At 37.3% G+C, this 26897-nt stretch overlaps 1 protein-coding gene across 4 annotated transcripts in view; it reads right to left on the bottom strand.

The window, feature by feature from the left end:
- Positions 1–23982, bottom strand: part of PTPDC1 (protein tyrosine phosphatase domain containing 1) — a 78726-nt gene extending 54744 nt beyond the window's left edge. The window contains exon 1 of one of the 4 annotated variants that reach the window (XM_081263146.1): positions 23601–23982. In XM_081263146.1, coding sequence (XP_081119272.1) covers positions 23601–23636 — 36 coding nt within the window. In that variant the 5' untranslated portion in view covers positions 23637–23982. Of the gene's footprint in view, positions 1–23491 lie in introns of all 4 variants that reach the window. The other 3 variants (XM_081263147.1, XM_081263145.1, XM_081263148.1) reach the window with 3 other exon arrangements.
- Positions 23983–26897: the final 2915 nt, after the last annotated feature.

Genomic DNA, 26897 nt, shown 5'->3' with positions numbered 1-26897 from the left:
TGAACAATAGGTTACTGAATGATCAATGGGTTATAGCAGACATTAAGGAGGAAATTAAAAACTTCTTAGAGTTAAATGAAAACACAGACACAACATATCGGAATCTATGGGACACATTCAAAGCAGTTCTAAGAGGAAAATTCATTGCTTGGAGCTCATTCCTTAAAAAAAGAAAAAACCAACAAATAAATGATCTCATACTTCATCTCAAAATCCTAGAAAAAGAAGAGCAAAACAACAGCAAAAGAAATAGAAGGCAAGAAATAATTAAAATCAGAGCTGAAATTAATGAAATCAAAACTAAAGAAACAATTGAAAAAATTGACAAAACTAAAAGTTGGTTCTTTGAAAAAATAAATAAAATCGACAAACCCTTAGCCATGCTAACGAAGAGAAGAAGAGAGAGAACCCAAATTACTAGCATACAGGATGAAAAAGGCAATATCACAACAGACACATCAGAAATACAGAAGATAATCAGAAATTATTTTGAATCCTTATACTCCAATAAAATAGAAGATACTGAAGGCATCGATAAATTTCTTAAGTCATATGATCTGCCCAGATTGAGTCAGGAAGATATAGACAACCTAAACAGACCAATAACAATAGAGGAAATAGAAGAAACCATCAAAAGACTACCAACTAAGAAAAGCCCAGGACCGGATGGGTATACAGCAGAGTTTTACAAAACCTTTAAAGAGGAACTAACACCAATACTTTTCAAGCTATTTCAGGAAATAGAAAAAGAGGGAGAACTTCCAAATACATTCTACGAGGCCAACATCACCCTGATGCCTAAACCAGACAGAGACACTTCAAAGAAAGAAAACTACAGACCAATATCTCTAATGAACCTAGATGCAAAAATCCTCAATAAAATTCTGGCGAATCGGATTCAAAAACATTTCAAAAAAATTATACACCATGATCAAGTAGGATTCATCCCTGGGATGCAAGGCTGGTTCAATATACGGAAATCAATAAACGTTATTCACCACATCAATAGACTTAAAAATAAGAACCATATGATCATCTCGATAGATGCAGAAAAAGCATTCAACAAAGTACAGCATCCCTTTATGTTCAAAACTCTAGAAAAATTAGGGATAACAGGATCATACCTCAACATTGTAAAAGCAATCTATGATAAGCCACAGGCCAGCATCATTCTGAATGGAGAAAAATTGAAGGCATTCCCTCTAAGATCTGGTACAAGACAGGGATGCCCTCTCTCACCACTTCTGTTCAACATAGTCCTCGAAACACTGGCCAGAGAAATTAGACAGACGAAAGAAATTAAAGGCATAAAAATAGGAAAAGAAGAACTTAAATTATCACTATTTGCAGATGATATGATTCTATACCTAACAGACCCAAAAGGGTCTACAAAGAAACTATTAGAGCTAATAAATGAATTCAGCAAAGTGGCAGGATATAAAATCAACACGCATAAATCAAATGCATTTCTGTATATCAGCGACAAATCCTCTGAAATGGAAATGAGGACAACTACTCCATTCACAATATCCCCCCAAAAAATAAAATACTTGGGAATCAACCTAACAAAAGAGGTGAAAGACCTATACAATGAAAACTACAGAACCCTAAAGAGAGATATAGAAGAAGATCTCAGAAGATGGAAAAATATACCCTGTTCATGGATAGGCAGAACTAACATCATCAAAATGGCGATTACCAAAAGTTCTCTATAAGTTCAATGCTATGCCAATCAAAATCCCAACAGCATTTTTTGTAGAAATAGATAAAACAATTGTGAAATTCATATGGAATAATAAAAGACCCAGAATAGCAAAAACAATGCTAAGCAGGAAGTGTGAATCAGGCGGTATAGCGATACCAGACTTCAAACTATACTATAGAGCAATAGTAACAAAAACAGCATGGTACTGGTACCAAAACAGGCGGGTGGACCAATGGTACAGAATAGAGGACACAGTAACCAATCCACAAAACTACAACTATCTTATATTTGATAAAGGGGCTAAAAGCATGCAATGGAGGAAGGATAGCATCTTCAACAAATGGTGCTGGGAAAACTGGAAATCCATTTGCATCAAAATGAAACTGAATCCCTTTCTCTCGCCATGCACAAAACTTAACTCAAAATGGATCAAGGAGCTTGATATCAAATCAGAGACACGGCGTCTGATTGAAGAAAAAGTTGGCTATGATCTACATACTGTGGGGTCGGGCTCCAAATTCCTCAATAGGACACCCATAGCGCAAGAGTTAACAACTAGAATCAACAAATGGGACTTACTCAAACTAAAAAGTTTTTTCTCAGCAAAAGAAACAATAAGAGAGATAAACAGGGAGCCTACATCCTGGGAACAAATCTTTACTCCACACACTTCATATAGAGCCCTAATATCCAGAGTATACAAAGAACTCAAAAAATTAGACAATAAGATAACAAATAACCCAATCAACAAATGGGCCAAGGACCTGAACAGACACTTCTCAGAGGAGGACATATAATCAATCAATAAGTACATGAAAAAATGCTCACCATCGCTAGCAGTCAGAGAAATGCAAATCAAAACCACCCTAAGATACCATCTCACTCCAGTAAGATTGGCAGCCATTATGAAGTCCAACAACAACAAGTGCTGGAGAGGATGCAGGGAAAAGGGTACACTTGTTCATTGTTGGTGGGACTGCAAATTGGTGGGGCCAATTTGGAAAGCAGTATGGAGATTTCTTGGAAAGCTGGGAATGAAACCACCATTTGACCCAGCTATCCCCCTTCTCGGTCTATTCCCTAAAGACCTAATAAGAGCATGCTACAGGGACACTGCTACATCGATGTTCATAGCAGCACAATTCACGATAGCAAGATTGTGGAACCAACCTAGATGCCCTTCAATAGATGAATGGATAAAAAAAATGTGGCATTTATACACAATGGAGTATTACTCTGCTTTAAAAAATGACAAAATCATAGAATTTGGAGGGAAATGGATGGCATTAGAGCAGATTATGCTTAGTGAAGCTAGCCAATCCTTAAAAAACAAATGCCAAATGACTGCTTTGATATAAGGGGAGTAACCAAGGTCAGGGTAGGGACGAAGAGCTTGAGAAGAAGATTAACATTAAACAGGGATGAGAGGTGGGAGGGAAAGGGAGTGAGAAGGGAAATTGCATGGAAATGGAAGGTGATCCTCAGGGTTATACAAAATTACATATAAGAGGAAAGGAGGGGTAAGAGAAAAATAATACAAGTGGAAGAAATGATTTACAGTAGAGGGGGTAGAGAGAGAAAAGGGGAGGGGAGGGGAGGGGAGGGGAAGGGGGATAGTAGAGAATAGGATAGACAGCAGAATACATCAGTCACTAGAATGGCAATATGTAAATCAATGGAAGTGTAACCGATGTGATACAGCAATCTGTATACGGGGTAAAAATGGGAGTTCATAACCCACTTGAATCAAACTGTGAAATATGATATATTAAGAACTATGTAATGTTTTGAAAGACCAACAATAAAAAATAAAAAAAAAATAAAAAAAATAAAAAAAAATAAAAGATGGAAGTCAGAAGAGAGTAAAATGACACTTCTTCAAAGTGTTGAAGGAAATAGATGGTCAACCAAGAATCCTGTATCTGGCTGTTTTGATCAGCTTCTGCATCACCATAACCAAAATATCTGACAAGAACAACATAGAGGGGGAAAAGGTCTGGCTCAGTGTGTCAGAGGTTCAGTCCAAGGTCAGCCAACTCTGTAGCTCTGGACATTAACTGAGGCAGAACATCATGGTGGAAATGTGTGGCAGAAGAAAGCAGCTCAGAACATGACAGCCAGGAAAGAGAGAGAGCCCTACTTACCAGGGATAATACATAATCCAAAGACAACCCCAGGGATTTACTTCCTCCAGCCACACCCGACCTGCCTACAGTTGCCACCTAGTTAATCCATATCACTGGATTAATTCACTGATTAGTTTATAGCTCTCATTATCTAATCATTTCACTTCTAAACATTCCTGCTTTGGGGGGACACCTCATATATAAACCACAACATTCTTCCCCTGTCCCACAAGAGTTCATGCCCATCTCAGAATGCAAATGACATTTAGTCCATTTCCAAGAGTCTCCATAGTCTTAACAACTGCAGCATTCCTCAAAGGTCCAGGTCCAAAATATCATCTGAGACTCACAGCAAATTCTTGGATGTTCTCCCTTGTAAAGATCAAAAGCAAATTATATATATCTCCAATATATAATGGCATAGAGTAAACATCTCCATTCCACAGGGGAGAAGTAGGAGCATAGAAAGTATGGAACCAAAGCAAGACTGAAAACTCACTGAGCAAGCAAGTCTTTTTTTTTTTTATTTTAATATTTATTTATTTATTTTTAGTTTTCGGCAGACACAACATCTTTGTTTGTATGTGGTGCTGAGGATCGAACCTGAGCCGCACGCATGCCAGGCGAGCGCGCTACCGCTTGAGCCACATCCCCAGCCCCGAGCAAACAAGTCTTGTACCTGCATTTCAGCATCTGGGGCACATGACATCCTGTTGTTTTTTCCACGGGGCTTATATACTCTCCCCTATGGCATTGCTGGTTGCAGACCACATGGCCTTTCTCTTGGCTTGTCTATGCTCAATTTCTGCAGCTTTCTTCAGCATACATTCCATACTACTGGCATTTCCTAATCTTGGGAGTCTCCACTGCCACTTCAGATTCCTTCTCATATCTTCACACATCACTCTCTCAGGAGCTGCCTGCAAGGATTCTGACTCTGCTACACTTTGCAAGGTCTTTCAGGCCTTCCTTTGAAATCTCAGTGGAAGCCTCCATGATTCCCCCAAACTCCAGCATAATGCATACCTGCAGAACCAGCACCAGGTGGATGAAACTAAGGTCGGCTGTCAATTCAAGGAGTAGCCAGACTCCTGGGACCTACAGAGGCCTCTGAGTACCTGGATGGCTGTGGGCATGGTGAAATAAATTCCCAGGCTCTGCTGTGCAAGCAGGGTGCTCCCAAGGTCTCTTTTCAGAGGAAATTTTACTTTTATACCCTTGAGCCTGAGATGGGTGTGGTCTTGCCAATTCCTGAGATGCCCTCAAGCCCTCTTTTCTGTGTAAAGTACTTAGCTTCTCTTTAGTGGCTGTAATCTCTTTAACAACCACATCTTCCTTCTTCCTTAGTACCAGCTTTACTCACACTTTTTTGGCCAAACTACACGCTTTTCAAAACTTTCTGCTCCACTTTCTAGTCTTGATTATCACAGTAAACTTGGCTAAAAAGCTGCCAGAAATATCCATGACACTGCCAGAATGCTGTGCTACCTTCATATTTTCTCTGCCAGGTCAATTAGTCATCACCTTTAAATTCAGCCCCACAGAAAATCTCAGGACATGGGCAAAGTGTGAACAACTTCTTTGCCAGAATGTAATGTAAATGGCCTCTAGTCTAATTTCCAATAGAGTCCTTCTCTGAAATTGCATGAGCCCAGTCCTTACTGTCAACAGTTTTACTGATATTCTGGTCTTCTGAACTCCTACTAGAATCACCCATTAAACTCTAATTACAAAAAGCTTTTCCAGCTTGCATCCCTAAACTTTTCAAAATTCCTCCCACAAACCAACTCCAAAAGTTTTTCAACCAAATGGTTAGGTTCCTCACAATAATAATTCCACTTCTTGGTAAAAATTTCTGTTATAATTAGCTTTTTAGCATTGTGACCAAAATACCTGACAAGAACAACTTAGAGGAGGAAAAGTTTATTTTGTCTCATGATTTCAGAGGTTCAGCCCACGGTCAGCTGGCTCCATAGCTCTGGGCCTGAGGTGAGGCAGAATATCATGGTGGGAGGGTATGACAGAGGAAAGGAGCTCAGAATATGAAAGACAGGAACCAGAGAGAGCCCCATCACCAGGGGCAACATATAAACCCCAAAGGCATACCCCCTGTGATATACTTCCTTCAGCCACATTCTACCTGCCTACAACTACCACCCAGTAATTCCATATCGGCAGGTTAATCCACTGGTTAGGTTATAGCTCTCATTATCTAATCATTTTGCCTCTGAACATCCTTGCATTGTCTCACACATGAGCTTCTGGGGGTCACCTCATATCTAACCATAACACTAGCTAAAGTCTCCTTCAAAGATGAAGGATAAATTAATATATCTCTAGATTGAAACAAAACAGAACAAAATTTGAGAGAATCTGTTGCTAGCAGACCTGCCCTGAAATAACAGTGCCTCAGGTTGAAAGGAAAAGACACTGAATAATAAATTTCAAACCCAAATAATTAAATATACAGCACCAAAAAGGTTAACTATAAACATAACTCTTTTCTTCACCTGTTTTAAAAGATATCTGCATAAAGTAATAATTATAAAAATGAGTCAATGAGTATATAGCATATAAAGATGTAATTTGTATTTTATGACTGTAATAGCACAAAAAAAAACAGGAAAGAGAATGGAAGTGTACTGGAGGAAAGTTATGGTATACTACTGAAATTAAATTAGCATTTAATCTAAACTACATTGTTTTAAGTTAAGATGCTAATTGTAATCACTAGAGAAAACATTAACATCCTCAAAAATATAGAAAAATGAAATAAGGTAATTGAAAACACAATAAAAAGTATCTAACACAAAAGAAGGGAGAGCTTGAAAAAAAAAGGAACATAAAATGCATAAGACATATATAAAAACAGGAAAATAACAGACACAAATTCTAATGTATCAGTAATTACATTAAATGTAAAAGGATTACACACTCCAATCCAAAAGCAGGGACCAGCAGAATGGATTTTTAAAATGACCCAACTATACACTGTCTGTAAGAGACACACTTTAGATTCAAAGACACTAGTGAGTTGAAAGTAAAAGGATGGAAATTGATAGTCTCCAAGTAATAACCAAAATAGAGCTAATGTGGCTATACTAACATCATATAACACACTCTATGACAAAAGCTGTAATTACAAACAAAAGAAGAACATTTCATAATAAGAGGGTCAATTACCAGGAAGATAAAATGATTACAAACATATATGAATCTACAGAGAGAGCCTCAAAATACATGAAGTAAAAACTGATAAATGGAAGGAAGAAATAGACAATTCAACAATAGTTGGAGATTTCAATAATGAATGGAAAAATGAAACATAGGCTCAATAAGAAAACACCATAGAATACCTAGGTTCTAAGATATATACAGAATATCCCAGTCCCTACAACAGCAAAATTTATAGTCAGTATACATGGAACATTCTCTAAAACAGACCATATGCTAGATCATAAAATAAGCCTCAACAAATTAAAAAAGAATGAAATCATACAAAGTACATTCTCTGAGTATTGTGACATTAAATTAGAAATCAATAACAAGAAAATGTGAGAAAAAATACATAAAAATTACATAACACATGCTTAAATAATCAGTGGGTAGAGGTCAGAGAATTAAAAAAAAACAGTGGAAATATGAAATACTGAAATAGTGAGATGACTGAAAACAAACACAAAATATGAAAGCTTATGCAATAAAACTACAACAGTGCTCAGAAGAAAATTTATAACTGAAAATTCATATTAGAAAATAAAAAAGTTCTCAAATCAATAACCCAATTTTCCTACTTAAGTAACTGGGAGAAAGAAAAGCAAACGAGTATAAAACCAATACAAGGTAAGAAGTGAAAAAACATCAGGGTGATAATAAATGAAAAACAATAAAGAAAAATCAATGAAGTCAAGTTGTTTATCTGAAAAGAGCAAGACAACTGACAAACTGCTGCTACATTGACCAAGGAAAAAAGAAAACTCAAATTACTAAATCAAGAAAAAAATAGGGGACACTAAAACCAACTGTATTATAATGAAAAAGGATTATAGAAGAATACTCTGGAGAAAAGTATGCCAACAAATAGGTAAAAAGGTGAAATAAATTTCCAGAAAGACACAAACTACTAACAATGCCTCCATAAGAAACAGAAAATCTTTAGTTCCATAACAAGTATAGATATTAAATTACTATTTAATATGGAAATTCAGGGCTGGATAGCTTCTTTGGTGAGTTTTACCAATCATTTTAAGAATTAACACTAATCCTCAAAAATCTTTCAAAAAATAGAAAAAGAGCAAGCATGTCAGAATTCATTTTATAAACATAATACTACACTGATACCAAAGTGAAGGAAAACCACAGACCAATATTTCTTATGAATATATATATATATATATATTAATATATAATATATATATAATATATATATAATATATAATATATTATATATATATATATATATTAAGAGAGAGAGAAATTTTAATATTTATTTTTTAGTTTTCGGTAGACACAACATCTTTCTTTGTATGTGGTGCTGAGGATCGAACCCGGGTGGCACGAATGCCAGGCAAGCGCGCTACCACTTGAGCCACATCCCCAGCCCCTATGAGTATATATATTAAAGTCCTTTAAAAAAATCAGTAAACTGAATCTAACAACATTAAAAAAAATGACCAACTGGGATTAATCACAGGAATACAAGGTTGGTTTAACAACTGGAAATCTATTAATGTAATATTGCACATCAACAGAATAAAAGACAAAAACTACATGTTCATCTCAATAGAAAAAAAAGTTCACAAAAATACAACATCTTTTCAAGAAAAAAAAGACACCACTCAATAAACTAGCATTATAAAGGAATTTACCCAACCTGATAAAGATCAACTATACACACAATCAACACCACATGTAACAAGATTAAAAAGGCCCTAAATAAATGGCAAGCTCTATCCGTCCATAGTTCAGAAGATTGGATGTTAATATACTGTTGAGAGCCACAGCCAAAGGGGCCCCAGCAAACTTCCAACTGCCAGCAAACTTCCAGCTGCCAGCTGATGATTGGCTCACAACTGCCCCAGCAACATCTAGCTGATTGGCTCCTCTGCGGTGATGTTCATTGGGCTGTTTCCCTGCCCTTCAGACTGCCAGCTGATGATTGGCTCACAGCGGCCCCAGCAACATCTGATTGGCTCCTCCACGGAGCTGCTCATTGGGGGACTTCTTTGGCTCCGCCCATGCAACCCAGCCAATCGGCCTCAAGAGCAGGAGGATTGTGGGAGGTGGTGAGGCTTGTGTAGGTGAGAGGCTTGTGGAAGCCGGTGGTGGCAGCTGGGCTCTGAGGGTTTTTTCCTGAGGAGCTGTTTTGTTTGGTGTTTGTAGTTCTAAAAATAAAGTTCGTTTCTTTTGACAAGTGGCTCCTGAATTGTGCCCAGCCAGACTGCGGCAATATACCAATTTTCTCCATTGTGATCTATAGATCCATCACAATCCAATCAAAATCCCATAAATCTTTTTTTTTTAATAGAAACTGGGGCTGGGGCTTAGCTCAGTGGTAGAGCATTTGCCTGGGTTCGATCCTCAGCACCACATAAAAATAAATTAATAAAATAAAGGTCCATATACAACTAAAAAAATACTTAAAAAACAAAACATCAAATTCTTTATTCAAATGTATGATATGTCAAGATCATTTTACTGTCATGTGTAACTAATTAAAACAAATAAAAAATTTTAAAAATAAAAATGGAAACTGACAAGCAATTCTAAAACTTATATAGAAATGCAAAGGATCTCCAATAGCAAAAACAACTTTGAAAACATTGTCAAACTAACACTACCTAATTTCAATCTACAGTAATTTCAAGACAGTGAGGTAGTAGCTTAAAGACAGAGAAATGGAACAACAGGACAAAACAAACAAACAAAAAAACAATGTCCAGAAATACAACCACATCTGTTGGAACTACTGATTTTTGACAAAGAAGCAAAGGCAATGAGGTAGAAAGCTTTTTCAACAAAGAGATAGAACAACTTCCCATATGCAAAAACATCAGCCTCAAACAATATAACATAATACAAAAGTTAACTCAAAGTTGAATCATATGACCAGAGCAAGAGCTAAAAATACAACCTTTATAAACATAAGGAAAAAAATAAAAGAAACAGATAAATCCACTATAATTGAAGGTATCAACACCCCCCTCTCAGTAATTAATAGCTAAAGCAGGCAAAAAAGTCAGGAAGAATATAAATGACTTGACCAGCCCTATCAATTTGATCTAGTTGATATTTATAGAAAACTCATCTCAATGACAGAAGTATACATGGAACATTCATCAAGATAGATCCCATTCTGGGAGATAAAATACACCTTAACCAATGCAAAAGAAATCAGCCAAAGTATGTTTTTAGATCATACTAGAATTAAATTAGAAATCAATAAAAGATTAAACTAGAAATCTATTTAAGATAGAGGGTCTAGTACAAATACTAGAAATTAAATTAGAAATTAAACAACATACTTCTAAGTAACATGTGGGTTAAAAAGTCTCGAGAGGGGCTGGGGATGTGGCTCAAGCGGTAGCGCGCTCTCCTCGCAAGCGTGCTGCCCGGGTTCGATCCTCAGCACCACATACCAACAAAGATGTTGTGTCCGCCAAGAACTAAAAATAAATATTAAAAAATTTTCTCTCTCTCTCTCTCTCTCTCTCTCTCTCTCTCCCCTCTCTCACTCTCTCTTTAAAAAAAAAAAAAAGTCTCGAGAGAAATTTTAAAATATTCTGAACTAAATAAAAGTGACTCCACAGCAATGCTGTTATAGTTTGGGTAGGAACGTCTCCCTAAAGTGGAATGCTGGTTTCTTCTTCCCACTCTTTGCTTCCTGGCTGCCAAGAGGTGAAGGGTTTTCTCTGCCACATGATGTACTGGCATGCCAAAGGTCTAACAAAATAGTCAATTGATCTTGGACTGCAACCTCTGAAACCATGAGTCAAAATAAACATTTTTTTCCTTTTAAATTAATTTATCTCAAGAATTTATTACAGTAAGAAAAGGCTGACTAACACAAACGTGAATATACTTAACACCACTAAACTGTTCATATAAAATGGTTAAGATAGTAAATTTTAAGTTAAGCATATTATACAATTAAAAATAATTTTTTAAAAAATCTATCATCAAAATATATGAGCTACAGATTCAGCAGGGCTTAAAAAGACATTTATAGAACTAAAAGCATACTTTAGAAAAGAACTAAAACCAAAAACCTAAGCTGCCACCTTAGGAAACCAGAAAAAGAAAACCAAATTAAAACCAACTTAAATCTAAAGGAAGGAAATTATAAACCACTAATCCAAAAAAAAAAAAACAGAAAAGACACCAATTACCAAAATCAGGAATAAAAGAGGAGTGTATCTGTCTCTCTCTTTATATATAAAGATATAGATATATAGATATATATATGTGTATGTATATATGTAAATTATATACATATATATAATATATACATGAAATTGAATTAAAATATATATGTATATAAATAAATTTGATAATTTAGATAAAAGGAGTCAATTCCTTGAAGGGCACAAACTACCAAGCCTTTCTCAAGGAGATAATATAATAATAATATAAACAGCCTTAAACCTAAAAAGACATTATATTAATAGTAAAAACTTGAATCTGGAAAACACCAGACTAATATGGTTTCACCAATGATCTCTTCAAAAAATTAAGGAACAAATAACCAATTCTACAATTTCTTTCAGAAAATAAAAGAGTAGGAATCATTTTCCAACTCATTCCTAAGGCCAGCATTAGTCTAATATCAGAAGATAAAGAACTCCCTTGTCTAATAAAAACTACTTTTAAAAATCACAGACGACTTCATATTTAATATTGAGAGACTCAATATTGTTATATTGTTATAAAATAATATTGTTTCCCCCTAAGATGAAGAACAAGGCCAGCATGTCCTCTCTCATGATCTCTATTCTATTCAACTTCACACTGAAGGTTCCTAGCTAAGTGCTAAAACAAGAAAAAGAAGTCATACAGATCAGAAAGGAGGAAATAAACCATCTTTATTTGTAAACAACACAACTGCCTATGCAAAACATTCTAAAGAAACTATCAAAATTCTTCTTTACTGCTGGTGGAATGAACGAAAAATAGTATACAGCATTTTAGAAGACAGTTTGGTAGTTTTCTAAAAACAGTTAAACATAATTTTACCATAAATCCCCAAAATATGTTCCTAGGTATCTGCCCAGCTGATTTGAAAACTATGTCCACTCATCCCGAGGAGTCTGTAAAGCAGTGCTATTTATAATTGCCCCAAATTGGAAGTAATTGAGATATTACATTCATACTAGGAATAGTATTCTATGGTCAAAAGGTAAGAGCCATTAAGCTGCACAACATGAATAAATCGTAAGTGCATTATGCTAAGTGAGAAATCGCAGCTTGAGAAGGTTATGCACTATTGATTCCATTTCTATGACTTTGGGAAAAAAACAAACCACAGAGGCAGAAATGGATTGTTTTGTTTTGTTGTTTTGCAAGGGTATTGAAAAGAACAGAAAATTAAAGAACAGATTATTTTTCAGGGCCATGAAACTATTTTGTCTATTAGTGTCATGATGTCAAAACTCACAGAAATTTTGTAGCACAGAGAATGAATCCTTTTTTGCGGGGGTACAGGGAATTGAACCTAGGACCTGTGCACATGAGGCAAGCACTCTACCAACTAAGCTATATCTCCAGTCCCAGAGAATGAATCTTAATGTCATTCTTTAAAATGCAAGTTTTAAAAACCCAACTAGGAGGAGGTGGATCCCAGCATGGAATGCAGAATGTGACAAAATAACTGGATCCTATTACAAATGTTGAAAATGACTTCACTAAGAGGATGAGGAGAAAGGGGTAAGTCACTTTGGAAATGAATATAACCTGTAGTTGGTAATGCATCTTATGGAGGTGCAAATTAACATTCTGATACTGTTGTACATGTAAAATGGAACTAAAAAAAATAGTGAAAATTTGGTGAATGGAAGGAGCCAGGTATCTAATATGGACTGGGAAGTTACAGATGAGGGGGAAAAGCAGGACAATTTGAGTAACCAAATAAATAAGGAAGTATTCAGTTATAACTGGCCAGCAAAAACAAAAACAAAAAAAAAACAAAAAAAAACAAACAAACAAAAAACCAAACAAAAAACAAACACATGACATGCTCAATAACAAAATCAGGTCATCTGTTCATATTTTTCCCAAGTGGGAGGACAGAATATACCAGAAATAGAGCTTAATATGGACACAAACTGGAACATGTTTAAGAGGAGACCAAGTGAGAGGCTCACATGAATAATAGTCCAATTCAATCTAATAAATATTTGAGCACCTGCTGGGTACCAAGAACTGGCACACACCTGTAATCCCAGCAGCTTGGGAGGCTGAGGCAGGAGGGTTAGGAGTTCAAAGACAGCCTCAGCAAAAGCGAGGCACTAAGCAACTCAGAGAGACCATGCCTCTAAATAAAATACAAAATAGGGCTAGGGAAAAGAGATTTCTGGGTTGGAGATGTAGCTCAGTGGTAGAGCAATTGCCCAGTAGATTGAACCAGCCCCAGGTTCAATCCCCAGCACTGCAGGGAAAGGAGGGGGAATCTTCCCCAAATGCCCAATATAAGATCCATTGTGCTGAAACTAATATATTTCACTAATTTATGTAATGAAAGAATATTGCTTCCATTCTATATTTGAGAATTGCCTAGAAGTTAATTTTTTAAGTATAAAAATTTTAAAGTTTAAAATATATTAACATAAAGAAAAATAGTTCAATTCTATCTGACTTTACTAATTGAAGGGGTTAAGATTATTTATTTGTCTAAACAAGGGAGGTCTATAACTGATCCAAGTAACAATCTCTTAGAAAACCAAATTTGGAACACATAGACTAAAAGTATAATTATTTTACCATCTGCTTATAATAATTTAAATCATTAAGGTCATTCACCCTTTAGAAATCCACAAATAATTAGTAGAACTCTGTTTTCTGTTTTGAACCACCTAATCATTTGCGTCAGATGAGAAAGAAGAAAATGATCTAAATGAGAATACTTTTCCCATGTGTACCAGGGAACACACACAACTAATCACAGAGAGAAAAAACCTCCCCTGTGGTCCTTACTTATCATGTGTTTTCAAAAAACTTTTGCCCAAATGAAAGAAAACACTAAAGTCAGCTGATTCCGTACAGCTTTTCCTGACAAAATAAGGCAGGCTAAGTGGAGGCATGCTAGGACCTTTGAAAAACAGGAACATAAGACTGGAAGAAGATGTGGGGATGGGTTGGTATGTGGGCTGAAAATACTCACTCAGATATGAGGTGGAAAGGAAGAAAAAGCAGCCAAATGTGGTGTTCAATAGGATATGGTGAAGAAAACTTGTTCAGGCAGGCCACTGACAGAAAGTACCAGAACAAAGCAAGGCACAGTGGCACATGCCTGTAATCTCAGTAATTCAGGATGCTTAAGCAGTAAGATCGAAGGTCCTAGGCCAGCTTCAGCAACTTAGGGAGACCCTATATCAAAATAAAGAAAGGGCTGAAAGTGTAGTTCAGTAGTAGATCACCCCTGGGTTCAATCCCAGTACCAGCAAAACATAACAGAAGAGAGAAAGAGAGGGGGGGGGGAGGGAGAGAGGGGGAGGGAGGGGGGGAGGGAGGGAGAGAGGGGGAGGGAGGGGGGGAGGGAGGGAGAGAGGGGGAGGGAGGGGGGGAGGGAGGGAGGGAGAGAGAGACAGACACACCAGAAACATGAGACGCCTTCAAGAAACTATGGCAATGATGACAAATAACCCAAGTCAGAAAGGCCGGTATTGAGGAAACTTCAGATGGGAGGAGTTGGTAAAGATATGTGCTAACATTTGCTGCAGTACATTATTTTGGTAATGTTAGCACATATCTTTACCAACTCCTCCCATCTGAAGTTTAATTAACATTAAAATATTAAAAAGTTTAATTAACATTAAAGTTAAATGAAGTTTAATTAACATTAAAATATTAAAAATTAATTGATAAACCTACAACTTAAAGAAAGCCAAATACAAAACTGTGTATATTGTAGTAATAAGAAGTATGCACAGAAAAAGGACTTGAAAAAGATTGGCCAAAATGCTAATAAATGGGAGTATGGCTAACTTTTTATTTCCCTATATATTTCTACATTTTCCATTATATAATTTTCTTATTTTGTTATTATTTTATTAATACTCATATAAAACATTAGTTTGACCGTATTTTTCTCTAAAGATATAGGATGGCCAAAATGTCCACAGATAGCCATGGGAAGTCAATCTGGAATTAAAAACCTGCTGTGGTTTAAACAGAGGACAGATAATCGATGCTGACCTTAAATTAGGAATAAAACTGTTCATTCAAGGAATAGGTTAGAAATAGAAAGACACTTAAGGGCTGCGATCATGGCTCAGTAGAACACTTGCCTAGCATGTGTGAGACCCTGGAATTGATCCCAGCACAGAGAGGAGAGAGAGAGAGAGAGATATGCACGTGCAGAGGTGGAAAGAGATATTTAATGTATACAGATTCAGTTCATATACAGGTGCTAGATAAAAATTATTAAGTCATTGGAGTTACCTGCACAGGTCATCAAACTGAACTTTCAAAGGAGTCAGTTTTCCAAACATTAGAAGAATCATAGTACCCTGTTAAAAGGGGCTCAGTTTACTTGAGTTGGCATAATAAGGAAAATCCCATTTTAACCTTAAAAGGAAAGTAACTTTGTAAAGACCAATCCACTTTTTGTTCCTTATTTCTGTTTCCCTTAGCTGTCTCTACAAAAGCCCACTGCTTCTCAGCTCTTAAGAGCACCTTTCTAAATCTTTTAGATGTGATGCTGTCAAGATTCATAAATCTCTAATAAACCAATTTGATCTTTAAATTAAATTTGTTGAAGTTTTGTTTTTAAAAGGAATTAACATTCACAGGAGAGCAGTAATTTTAAATAATCACTCTGAATAGAATCCACCATAGATTAAGAAAGATAAAGGTTAATTAGGTTAGTAAACTAATAAGATATTAATAGTGCTATGATTGCAAGTGGAATTTTCTTTTTGGTTTATTGGTATATATATATATATATATATATATATTTTAGGGGTAGATGGACACAACACAAAGCCTTTATATTTATATGGTGCTGAGGATTGAACCCGGGTCCTGCCTGTGCTAGGTGAGCGCTCTACCGCTGAGCCACAATCCCAGGCCTGGTTTAATGGTATTCACTAAATTTTCATAATTAGTGGTTTACTTTTATAGAAATAAAAATGCAATTTTTAAATGACTAATTGCATTGGTTATGATTATATACACTTAAAGGAATTTATTTTAATGCTATATTTAAAATACATTCCTACCATTTTTTTCAGTATTTGGTATAAACTGAATCTGTGGCCTGAGTAGTGTGTAAATAATTTCTCATAGATTATTAAGTAATTTAGAATGAAGACCAAAATATTGAGTATTTCAAAACAGGAATAATTTAATAATCAAATATATTTTTACATTAGTAGTAGACGAAAACAAAATTGCCAAAAAGTTTGAGGTTATATTCAAGAGGCAAAATAAAATTTTAAAGGGCCATTTTCTTTGGAAGTAAAATTTAAAAATTTGAATATTTCTCAACTCTAACATATTTATTCAGGTGTCTCTTACTTTCCTACAATTCTGAAAATTCTAGCATACGATATTATTTTCCCTTATTACTCAAATCCTCTTAACTTTATTTTTGATGTTTTGCCTCTAGCAGCAATAAAGTATAAATAAACACTCTGATGGGGTGACTGGGAAAGTATGAAAAAAGAATTATGGTGCAATTATGATCTGATTAGATAAATCTTCTTTCAGAGACTTCCCCATAGAACCCTCCTGTGTTGAGGATGGGGGTAGAGTTGGGAATGGGGCAGAAATTAAAGAAGGAAAAGGGCAGAGAAGTGGATTTTGTTCCTGGGTCAGCAGTTTGGATTTCTGCATTTATCCAGTGTGGTAATTTATTAACGAGATTCCCTGGTCCCAATTCTAACAATAAAACCTTTCTTTTAAAAAAGAATACTTACTTACTATATATTATTAGATAAGAATATAAGTCATAAAATAGAATGTAAAGTATGATCTCATCTATATACATAAAATACAGACAAAAGACTGGAAGAATATATACCAAAATTTTTATCAGGGTAGAGTATAGATGGCTTTTATTTTCTTTTCTGATTATTGATATTCTCTAAATTAGATCCTCAATATCTTTGAAAGAAACATTATTTTTTAAAAGATTATATTAAACTGCAAATGTCTAATGGGAAACAGTATTGGGGACAGTAAAATAAAAACCCAATCAGAACATGAATTAAACAGGTAATTTAATCCCTAAAACAGAAGACTCAAGGGATGTAGGAAATATAAATTCTCTAGAAACTTTTCCTCTTAAGAGTTGAATAGTCTTTATAAGACTATAAGGCTAATTTTACAAAGGTATAAATCTAAATGAGAAAATATGTCCATGCAGCTAAGATCATAAGGCCTTTTTTCAACATACAGAAATTGGCCACAGAATTTTGTGGCAGATCTATTTAAACTATTACAATGCCTGGCACATAGTAAGTGCTTAAAAATTTTTGATGAGCTGGGCACGGTGGCACACCTGTAATCCCAGAGGGTCAGGAGGCTGAGACAGGAGGACTGCAAGTTCAAGGCAGCCTCAACAACTTAGTAGGCCCTAAGCAGCTTAGTGAGACCTTGTCTCAAAATATAAATAAAAAGGGCTGAGGATGTAGCTAAGTGGTAAAGTGCCCCTAGGAGTTCAATCTCCCAACCCCCACAAAAAAACAAAACAAAACTTCGTTTTTGATGAAAGAAAATTGCCTGACTTCATATATAGGGGAAGGGAACTTGCGCTTTGAAGAATAGAATGTCACAAGTTACTATAGAAAATAGTTATCTGTAGAAAAAAAAATGGTGTTGCTTGAATCAATAGAAATGACTCTTAAGAGATTTAACAAAAATGACTTTGTTTCCCTCAAGTAATTATTTGTGGGCCTTCTAACCAATCTCCACCTACAGTGGCCAGCTTCCTGTGCTATGTAAACATTATGGCATCCAGATAGGGCAGTGGGATCCAGAGACTGAAATTTATTCACCTCCACACAGAAAGATCAAAGACAGGAAGTATTCATTTGTAACAACCAGAATCAGGGTAGGTGATGGCCTTGTGATGGAAGCTGCCACTCAAAGTTATTTATTAAAATCACAAGGTTTGGGCTGGGGATGTGGCTCAAGCAGTAGCGCGCTTGCCTGGCATGCGTGGGGCGCTGGGTTCGATCCTCAGCACCACATAAAAGTAAAATAAAGATGTTGTATCCACCGAAAACTAAAAAATAAATATTAAAAAAAATTCTCTCTTTCTCTTAAAAAGAAAATCACAAGGTTTACACCTAGGAGGTCAAATGTTAGGTTTTAAACTGTAACAGAAAACTAATCTAAACAAATCCACACATTTATGGTCAGCAACATTTGCCAAGGGCATCAAGAATATATACCTTGGGGAAACAATAGTTTCTTCAATTAAGGTGTTGGGAAAACTTGATATCCACAGAGGGGAAAAATGGAAACTGGGCCTCTATCTTACACCATTTAGAAAAATTAACTCAAAATAGATTAAAGACTTAATGTAAGAGCTGAAACTACAAGATTCCTAGCAGTCAGGAAGAAAGTTTAACAATGGTCTTGGCAATGAATTTTTGGATATGACACCAAAAGAACAGGCAACAAAACTAACAGGCAAAAATAAACAAGGAGGGTTACATTAAACTAAAAAGCTTCTGCACAGAAAAAGAAACAATCAACAAAATGAAAAGGTGACCTGTAAAACGGGAGAAAATATTTATAAACCATGTATTTGTTAAGGGGTTAACATTCAAAATATCAGGAATTTACACAACTCAGTAGCAAAAAACAGAACTCAAATAATACAATTATAAAATGGGCAAAGGATCTGAATATACATTTTTCCCAATAAGACATACAAATGGCCAACAGGTTCATAAAAAGATGTTCAACATCACTGATCATGAGGGAAATGGAAATCAAAACCCAAAGAGATCTCACCTTATAACTGTTAGAATAGCTGTTATCAGAAAGGCCAAAGATGAGTGTTGGCAATGATGTGGATAAAAGAAAACTCTTATATACTGTTAGTAGGTATGTAAATTAGTAGAGCCATTATGGGAAAAAAAAACCAACTTGGAGGTTCCTCAAAAAAACTGAAAAAAAGAACTTTTATATGTTTCAGGAATCTCACTTCTGGATATTTACCCATAAGACTGGAAATCGAGTTTGCCAAAGGGCTTTGTGATCCCATGTTGGTGGTAGCGCATCATTCACAAGAGTCAAGATATGGAATCATCCTGAGTGACCATCAAGAAATTGTGGTACATACGCACAACAGGATACTATTCAACCTTAAAAAGGAAATTCTGCCATTTGTGACAACATGACTGAAAGTGGATAACATTATGCTAATGAAATATGCCAAGCACATAAAGATAAATACCACAGGTTCTCACATGTGGAATCTAAAACACTCAAGTTCATAGAAGCAGGGAGTAGAATGGAGGCCAGGTAGGCAAGGAGAGGAGAATGGGGAGACAATAGTCAAAAGGCACAAAATCAAACCTCTGTTGTGGTTTTTTGATGCCTATTGCACAGTGTGGTGAGTATAGTTAAATAAAATACAAAAAACTCTGGGAAACCAATACAAAAGGTTCTCTTCGGCTACAATTTTCTAATAAACAAGGTACCGACGCTAGTGGATATTAAAGAAAATGGTATTTAAGGAAAATAAGAATTATCAAAACATTGACATTTTTATGGAAGAATTATAAATTATGTCTCCTGGAACAAATGTAAAACATGAAAGGCCTGGGAAATCTTTAACTGTGTTCCCAGTTATTTTCCTCCAATCCCCCATTTACTGACACACAATTTATTTTCACAATCTTCACTGAGATTTAAGAATTTAAGAAAATTTCCTAAATAATATTTTGTCCCAAATTTAAACTCAGTTAAGGTAGACATTTCTTAACCATGTTAACTTTGTTGATATTATTTATAGTTATACCATCTAAGCATTTATCACAACTTATAATCGCATTGTTTTATTTATTCCGGTCTTCTTCCTATATGATCAAACACCTTGTCTATCTTCTTCATTGTTACATCACCTATACCTACATAGTGCCTAGCATGTAATAAGTATTCATAAATATTTGCTAAATTAACAATGTTAGTTAACAGCAAAACTGATAAAGAGCTAGATACCACTCGGGAGACAGAAGGATCACAGCTTGAAGCCAGTTTGGGCAATTTAGCAAGACCCTGTTTCCAAATAAAAGGTCTGGGGATAGAATGTTTGCCCAGCATATGCTAGACCCTGGTCAATTCCCAATACTACAAAAAAAAAAGAAGAAGAAGAAGAAGAAGAAGAAAGCTAGATAGTCACTGTGCCCTTAGTTTTCTTAGCAAAAACAAAATATGGAATTTTGAAACATAAACTAAATGCTCCAAAAATGCATCTTTTTTGGAAATCAAAATGATCTTAAGGCTGGGACTATAGCTCAGTGGCAGAGCGCTTGCCTAGCATGCATGGGGCACTGGGTTCGATCCTCAGCACCACACAAAAATAAACAAATAAAATAAAGGCATTCTGTCCATTTACAACTACAAAAAATTTTTTTAATGATCTTAAATATTACAGAAGGATTGGAACTCACAAATTTGCTCTAAAGAGAGAGAAACATAACTAATATTAATAGGAAAATAGTTGTGCTTAGCTTTCAAACTCCTGCTGTATTATATAACTCTCATGACCCTGGCGGCACTCCCTCCATTTTAAAGATTGGAAAAGTGAGAATCTGTGAGAGGAATTTATTCACTCAATGTCAAAACTAGAAACCATAGGAAATGGAATTAGAGTACCAGTTCTTCCTTTAACCAAAATAAACTTTATTTTCTCTATCCCACGTTGCCTTCACAGGAAAGAGAAAAACAAAATATATATATTTCCAGTAACAACACAATTGATGTATTAAATGATCCAGTTATTACTTGAAAACTAATATTTTGATTATTCTATTTATTTCAATTTTAGAAAAGGGACTTTATAAGTAAATTAAACAAACTAAATGCATATTTTAGTCAAGATTAAAGCAATATTGGAAATGACAGATAAATTCACTAGAAAAGATGACTTTTAAGAAACATTTCAATGTACTCATTTTCACAACCCCCTATACTACTGTTTTAGAACTAAAGGACATCTTCAAATTGAGGTCATTTTTTGTTTGGAAAAATGATGAAATGAGCTTTTAAGAGAATTGTGATTTAAGGTTTAGCCTCAAGATAATTTTCAGAATTCCAATTCTAATTCTGAAGTTTTAAGTCCCTTCTCTCAGAAGAATTTTCTAAATTTGATGAACATGAACAATCTATGTGCTAACAGTAGGGACATCACTAATTAATTAATAAGAGTTTAGCTAGGCAGGGTGGCATTAACCTATAATCCCAGCAGCTCCAAAAGCTGAGGCAGGAGGATAACAAGTTCAAAGTCATCCTCAGCTATCTAATGAGGCTCTAAGCAACTCAGTGAGACCCAGTCACAAAATAAAACATAAAAAAGGACTGGGGATGTGGCTCAGTGGCTAAGCACTCCTGGGTTCACTCCCCAATCTGTTAGATTATTGGTACTATGGATGAATTGTGGTTTTTAAACTTTTTTCATGGTGTTTAAAAGTTTGTTTAAGGTTAACTTTAAAATAAATGCCTTGCTGGGCATAGTGTCCAACACCTGTAATCCCAGTGACTCAAGAGGTTGAGGCAGGAGAATGGCCAAGTTCCAGGCCAACCCTGGTAACTTAGCAAGGTCCTAAGCAATTGAGAGAGATCCTGTCTCAAAATAAAAGAGGGCTGGAAATATCCCTCAGTGGTAAGGTGTCTCTGAGTTCAATCCTCAGTATATATGTATACATACATAAATAAATGCATTGAGCCTGTTTTTTTAGGAGATTCAACAGTGCTGAAGGAAGATCATATTATAAAAAATGCCAAGCAAAATTGTCAGGACTCTCAAAATGAGAGCTGCTCAAGAGTGTAAGGTGGTTTCTCATAAACCTTGGCTTTCCCCACAAAAGATTTATCTTCCAAAGTTTGTGTGGTTACTCTGTCTGAAGGAGGAGATGGAACCACTGCTTGGACATTGAAATTTGAGTCTCTTGGATAAAACAAACCCAACTGGTCCCAGAATCACCAATTGGGAATCACACAGGGAGGCTGTGAAAATGCAGCTCTCAGATGGGTCCCGGATATTTAATTCAGATTTTTTTTTTTTGGGGGGGGGCGGTCTGGTAATTTACACTTTTAAATGGTCATAAGGTGAAAATTCTTGGGTATGAAGATTTAGGTTTAAATGGAGATTAGGAGACATGATGAATGATTTGGGAATCATATATACATGTGTTTAAATCCCAGTTCGTTCAGTTCTGATGGTGGTAAGTCATCCCAACCGTGTCATCTTCAATTTTCTCATATAGAAAGTAGAATGAAAGTTGCACATGAGGTCCATTCCTGTAATCCCAGCTACTCAGGAGGCTGAGGCAGGAGGATGGCAAGTTCAAAGCCTGGGCAAACTGGTGAGACCCTGTTTCAAAGTTATTTTTAAAAGGGGGCGGGGGGGATAGGGAAAGAAAGAAAGAAAGCAGGCTGGAAATGTAGCTCAAAGGTAGTATACTCCTGGTTTCAATCTTTGGTACTTCAAAAAGGAAAAGAAAAAAAGAAAGCGTACTGACATTTTGTTGTGAAGATCCAACAAAATTGTGGGTATAGGTGAGCATGTGTGTACATGTATGCATGTGCTTAAGAGTACCTGGCATGAAACTTACAGTATGATGTCGGACCTCTCACGTTCTCCAGCTTTCAAAGTCTGAGTCCAGAGTGTGTTAATTCTTTAACCTACACCACTATCACAGGACCATCTGCTTAACGGTTTCCTTAATGCACTACAGCTCCACTTTTCTTCCCTTTCCCCTCTGCTCCCAGAAAACTTTGGGGACATTTTCCTTCTATACCTGCGACCCCCGTAAAATCTCCATGCCACAGACACACTGCATATCCGTTTATGTTCTGTGACCCTTTGGAAAGCCAAAAGTCACTGTTAACAGCTAAGACCCTTTCAGCGCCCCAAGAACACCAGCAATTGTCACCCCTGTAGAGAATGTATGTCCGAGAGAAAAGTGAGTGGATCACGTTTAAATGTTGACTAATCTAGCAGCAGAATTCGGTCTAAACCGGCATTTGGGAACCAGCTTGTCCCTATGTTAGGTTCCGCCAGTGTTTTGTTCTCAATCCGTTGCCGACACTTACAAATCAAGAGACTGGACATACAAAGCCAGACAGTCAACTTTGCAAGGGAAATCACCAGAGGGGATCACTCCGAGCAGCACCGAGGGGCGCTCCCCACCCGGAGCGGGGTTCTCCCAGCACCGCGCCCCGCCTGGCCCCGGCCGGGCCCTGCAGGGCGACCCTCGGCCCCGACCTTGGCCCCAGGCTCACTCAGGCTGTGCCTCCAAAGCACCCCGCCGAAGAACCAGACGTTGAAAGAAATGAATCCCGAGGACAGGGCGGGGCGTGCGCTCATCGGCGACCTGTTCGGACCTTTTGGGGCGCTTCGCAGTCGGCATCCGGAGCCCTCCGAACCGGCGGGTCGGTCTGGGACGTCGTCCAGGGCCCGGGGGCGCCGGCGGGGCCGGCCCGAGGCGCTGCCTCCGAGGGTCTGCGGGCACCGGACCTCGCCGGCCGCCCGGGGACCCGAGCTCCCCGCCGCGCCGGGTGGGCAGAGGGGTCCAGCCCAGCGCGCGGGCCAACACCGCAGCCGCGCGCTCTGGCTGAGGCCGTGGCCCTGACACCGCCCTCTGCGCGCCCGCCCTCCAGCCAATGGTAAAAGCCGCCTTTCGCACGTGACACGCGCCGGCCAATGGCGACCCGAGGCAGCCCGTGACGCGGCAGGCGGCTCCCGGCGCTTTCGAACCGGCGCGGGCGGCGGGGCTTCGCGCGGGTACGGCGTCAGGACTGTCGGGTGGACGTGGGGGAGCCCGGCTGCAAACTTGGGCGCCGGCTCCCTGCTCTCCCCGGACCAGGCCGGACCAGGCCGTGTGGGCGAGGAGGGGGAACCAGGAGAGCTCGCGGGCCGCGCTGACGGCACTAGGCGTCTCATCGCACTCCCTGCAGCGGCTTCCCGAGGTTGCCTTCCCGCCCCTGGTCCTCCCCGCCACTCTTCCAGCATCCTACCTCCGCTGGCTCTAGCGGCCTGGAGAAATCTGCCTAGGAGCAGACGTGAACAGGGGCTGGCTGAGTTCTCCTCCTTGAAACCCCGGTTCCAGGATCCTAAACTCAAAAAGTTTTTCCTCTCCTCCTGAGAGTGAGGTAGTTAGACCAGGGTCCCAAACTTTTCCTGCTCTGTCATCCTTACCGCTTGGCTTCATGGGTCAAGTTTGCCTCATAGGTCAGAATGGAAGTTGGAACTCCAGCCGTCATGTCGTTATTTTAGAAAAGGCCTTTCTAGAAGTCCCACCCAACAAATTATACCTTAGCTTACAGACTGGAACTTACCAACGTGGGCTCATCAGCGGTGAAATATAAGTCTTAGCTAAGCATATTGCTTCCCTACAGCAGCTTCCCGAGGTTTCCTTAATTCCAGAAAAGGGAAGAATGAACTTGTATAGACAGCTGTCAGCTTCTGTACGTTCTATTTTCTAACTTCTCAAGTGGTCCTTTTATCTTACAGAGCTCAGTAGAAATAAATCCTTCTCCTAGAACATCTTAGGAAGCACCTGGCAGACCCTGTGCTCGATACTTTTCATAAGTTTTCCTGTAATATTACTAGCCCCAGGATACAGATGACAATGCAAGAAATAAATGGTGACAAACTGTAAAACGCAGACAGGCTGTTAGATCTACCAAATGATCTGATAAGAGTTGCTGCCCAGCATTACAGTGACCTAAGGGATATAATTCTGTGTTCTAAGTCAACAAAGGCCACTCTGCCTAAAACTCACAAGAATCAACAAACAGTAAGACACTGCTTTGTAGCTCAGGAAGCAAGTCCCATATAATACACCAATGCAAACAGATTGTCAAATCGAAACACCAATGTAGTAATGTTGGTAAAACACGTTTTTAGAAACAGTAGAATAAGAGAAGTTGACTTGGTATTTCTCATCACTATCCAAAGGACAGCAGTGCCTTTCTTGGGATTTCTAATAACTAATGGGACTGGTTTTATGTATTTCATAAGCAGTGCCTATTGTATACTTGTATACATTTCCCCAAAGTGTTTTCTAACACCTGTGTCTTGTTTTTTAACTTTAAGATTTTTAGTCCATCTGGAATTTATTTTTACATTGTTATTCATTTTATGGTTAGACTTTTTTTTTACTTTAAAAAATTAAAAAATACCTTAAGCATCAACACTTAGTGAGATGAACTAGACGTTGCCCTGCCCATAGCCTGTGAGGAGACATAAAGGTATACAGATAATTTGAATACATCATGATAATTGTATATGGGTGGTGCAGTAACATTAAAAAAGGCATTCAACCCGGAGGAAAAGAGGGACTTGTCAGAGAAGACCTTCTAGAGAGGATGACAGCTGAGTCTTGAAAATCAAGCTTGAGAGGATCAAGCAGAGAGACTAGGTAATACAAAAAGTTGGCTGCTGAGGGTTAAATAAGACAAATTCCAACAGAATTTGGAAATACTGATCAATACTCTTTCAAAACTATCAGGGTCATCAAAAACAGGAAGTCTGAGAAACTCTCACAGCCAAGGGGTCCTCTTGGCATCACAGCAACTTAACATGACTTAACACTAATGATATTAACCTTGATCACTTTGCAGAAGTAGTGTTTCTCCAATGTAAAATCACTTCATTTCTTTCCAATATTGGACTCTTTGGAAGTCATTACATGCAGCCCACACATAAGAAGTGGGGTGTGATGTTCCCTGTGCATTTTTATATTGTGTGGACGGACTGTCAACTTTTCTTCAGGCTTTCAGATTTTCTGTAGGAAGTCCTCTCCACTGGAGTTAGTTATATGAACATTTCCCCAAAGTGTTTTCTAACGCCTCTGTCGTGTTTTTTAACTTTAAGATTTTTAGTCCATCTGGAATTTATTCTTACATTGTTACATTTCATGGTTAGACTTTTTTACTTTAAAAAATTTAAAAAGTATTAATATATATTTAAAAGTTGTACATATTAGTGGGGTAACATGATGGGGATAATGTGATGTTGTATAATGTTTAAATCAGAGTACCTATCTATCTCCTCAAATATTTATTATTTCTTTTTTGGTAGAAACTTCTTCTACCTTTTTGAAATGTATAATACATTATTGTTAACTTTAATCACCCTTCTGCACAGTAAGTAGCACAACAGTACTTCCTTCTGTCTAATTATAACTCCAAACAGTATTTTAAAGCAAGACCCATAGACCCATATCATGCATACTGTTTCATAATCCAATTTTTACTTAACATATCTTAGACATGTTTGCATAGCAAATTTCAGAAACTTAGAGGGTTAAAACATCACACGTGTCCCACAGTTTTCTTAAGGTCTGTCACAAGGCTGCAATTCAGGTATTGGTAGTAGTCTTACCAGAGGCTTAACTGAGGAAAGATCCATACCCAGGTCCTCTCAGTTTATTTGCAAAATCCATCTTGAAACAGTGATGTCATTTTCTTCTGTCAGCTCCTAGAGGCCACCCTCAGTTCTTGTGGCCTTCTCTGTAGACCTCACAATGTGACAGCTTGCTTCTTCAAAGACAACAGGGTACAGAGAAGCAATATTTTTAATGGCATAATATTCCACTGTAACAATTAAGTATTTTCTATAAGTGTTAGATTGTTTCAAATTTTTCTTTATCCTAAACTGTTGAACA

Source organism: Spermophilus citellus (assembly GCF_964194105.1).
Source record: "Spermophilus citellus genome assembly, chromosome: 12".
Classification (NCBI taxonomy): Eukaryota; Metazoa; Chordata; class Mammalia; order Rodentia; family Sciuridae; genus Spermophilus; species Spermophilus citellus.
This window is presented reverse-complemented; position numbering and strand designations above follow the sequence as displayed.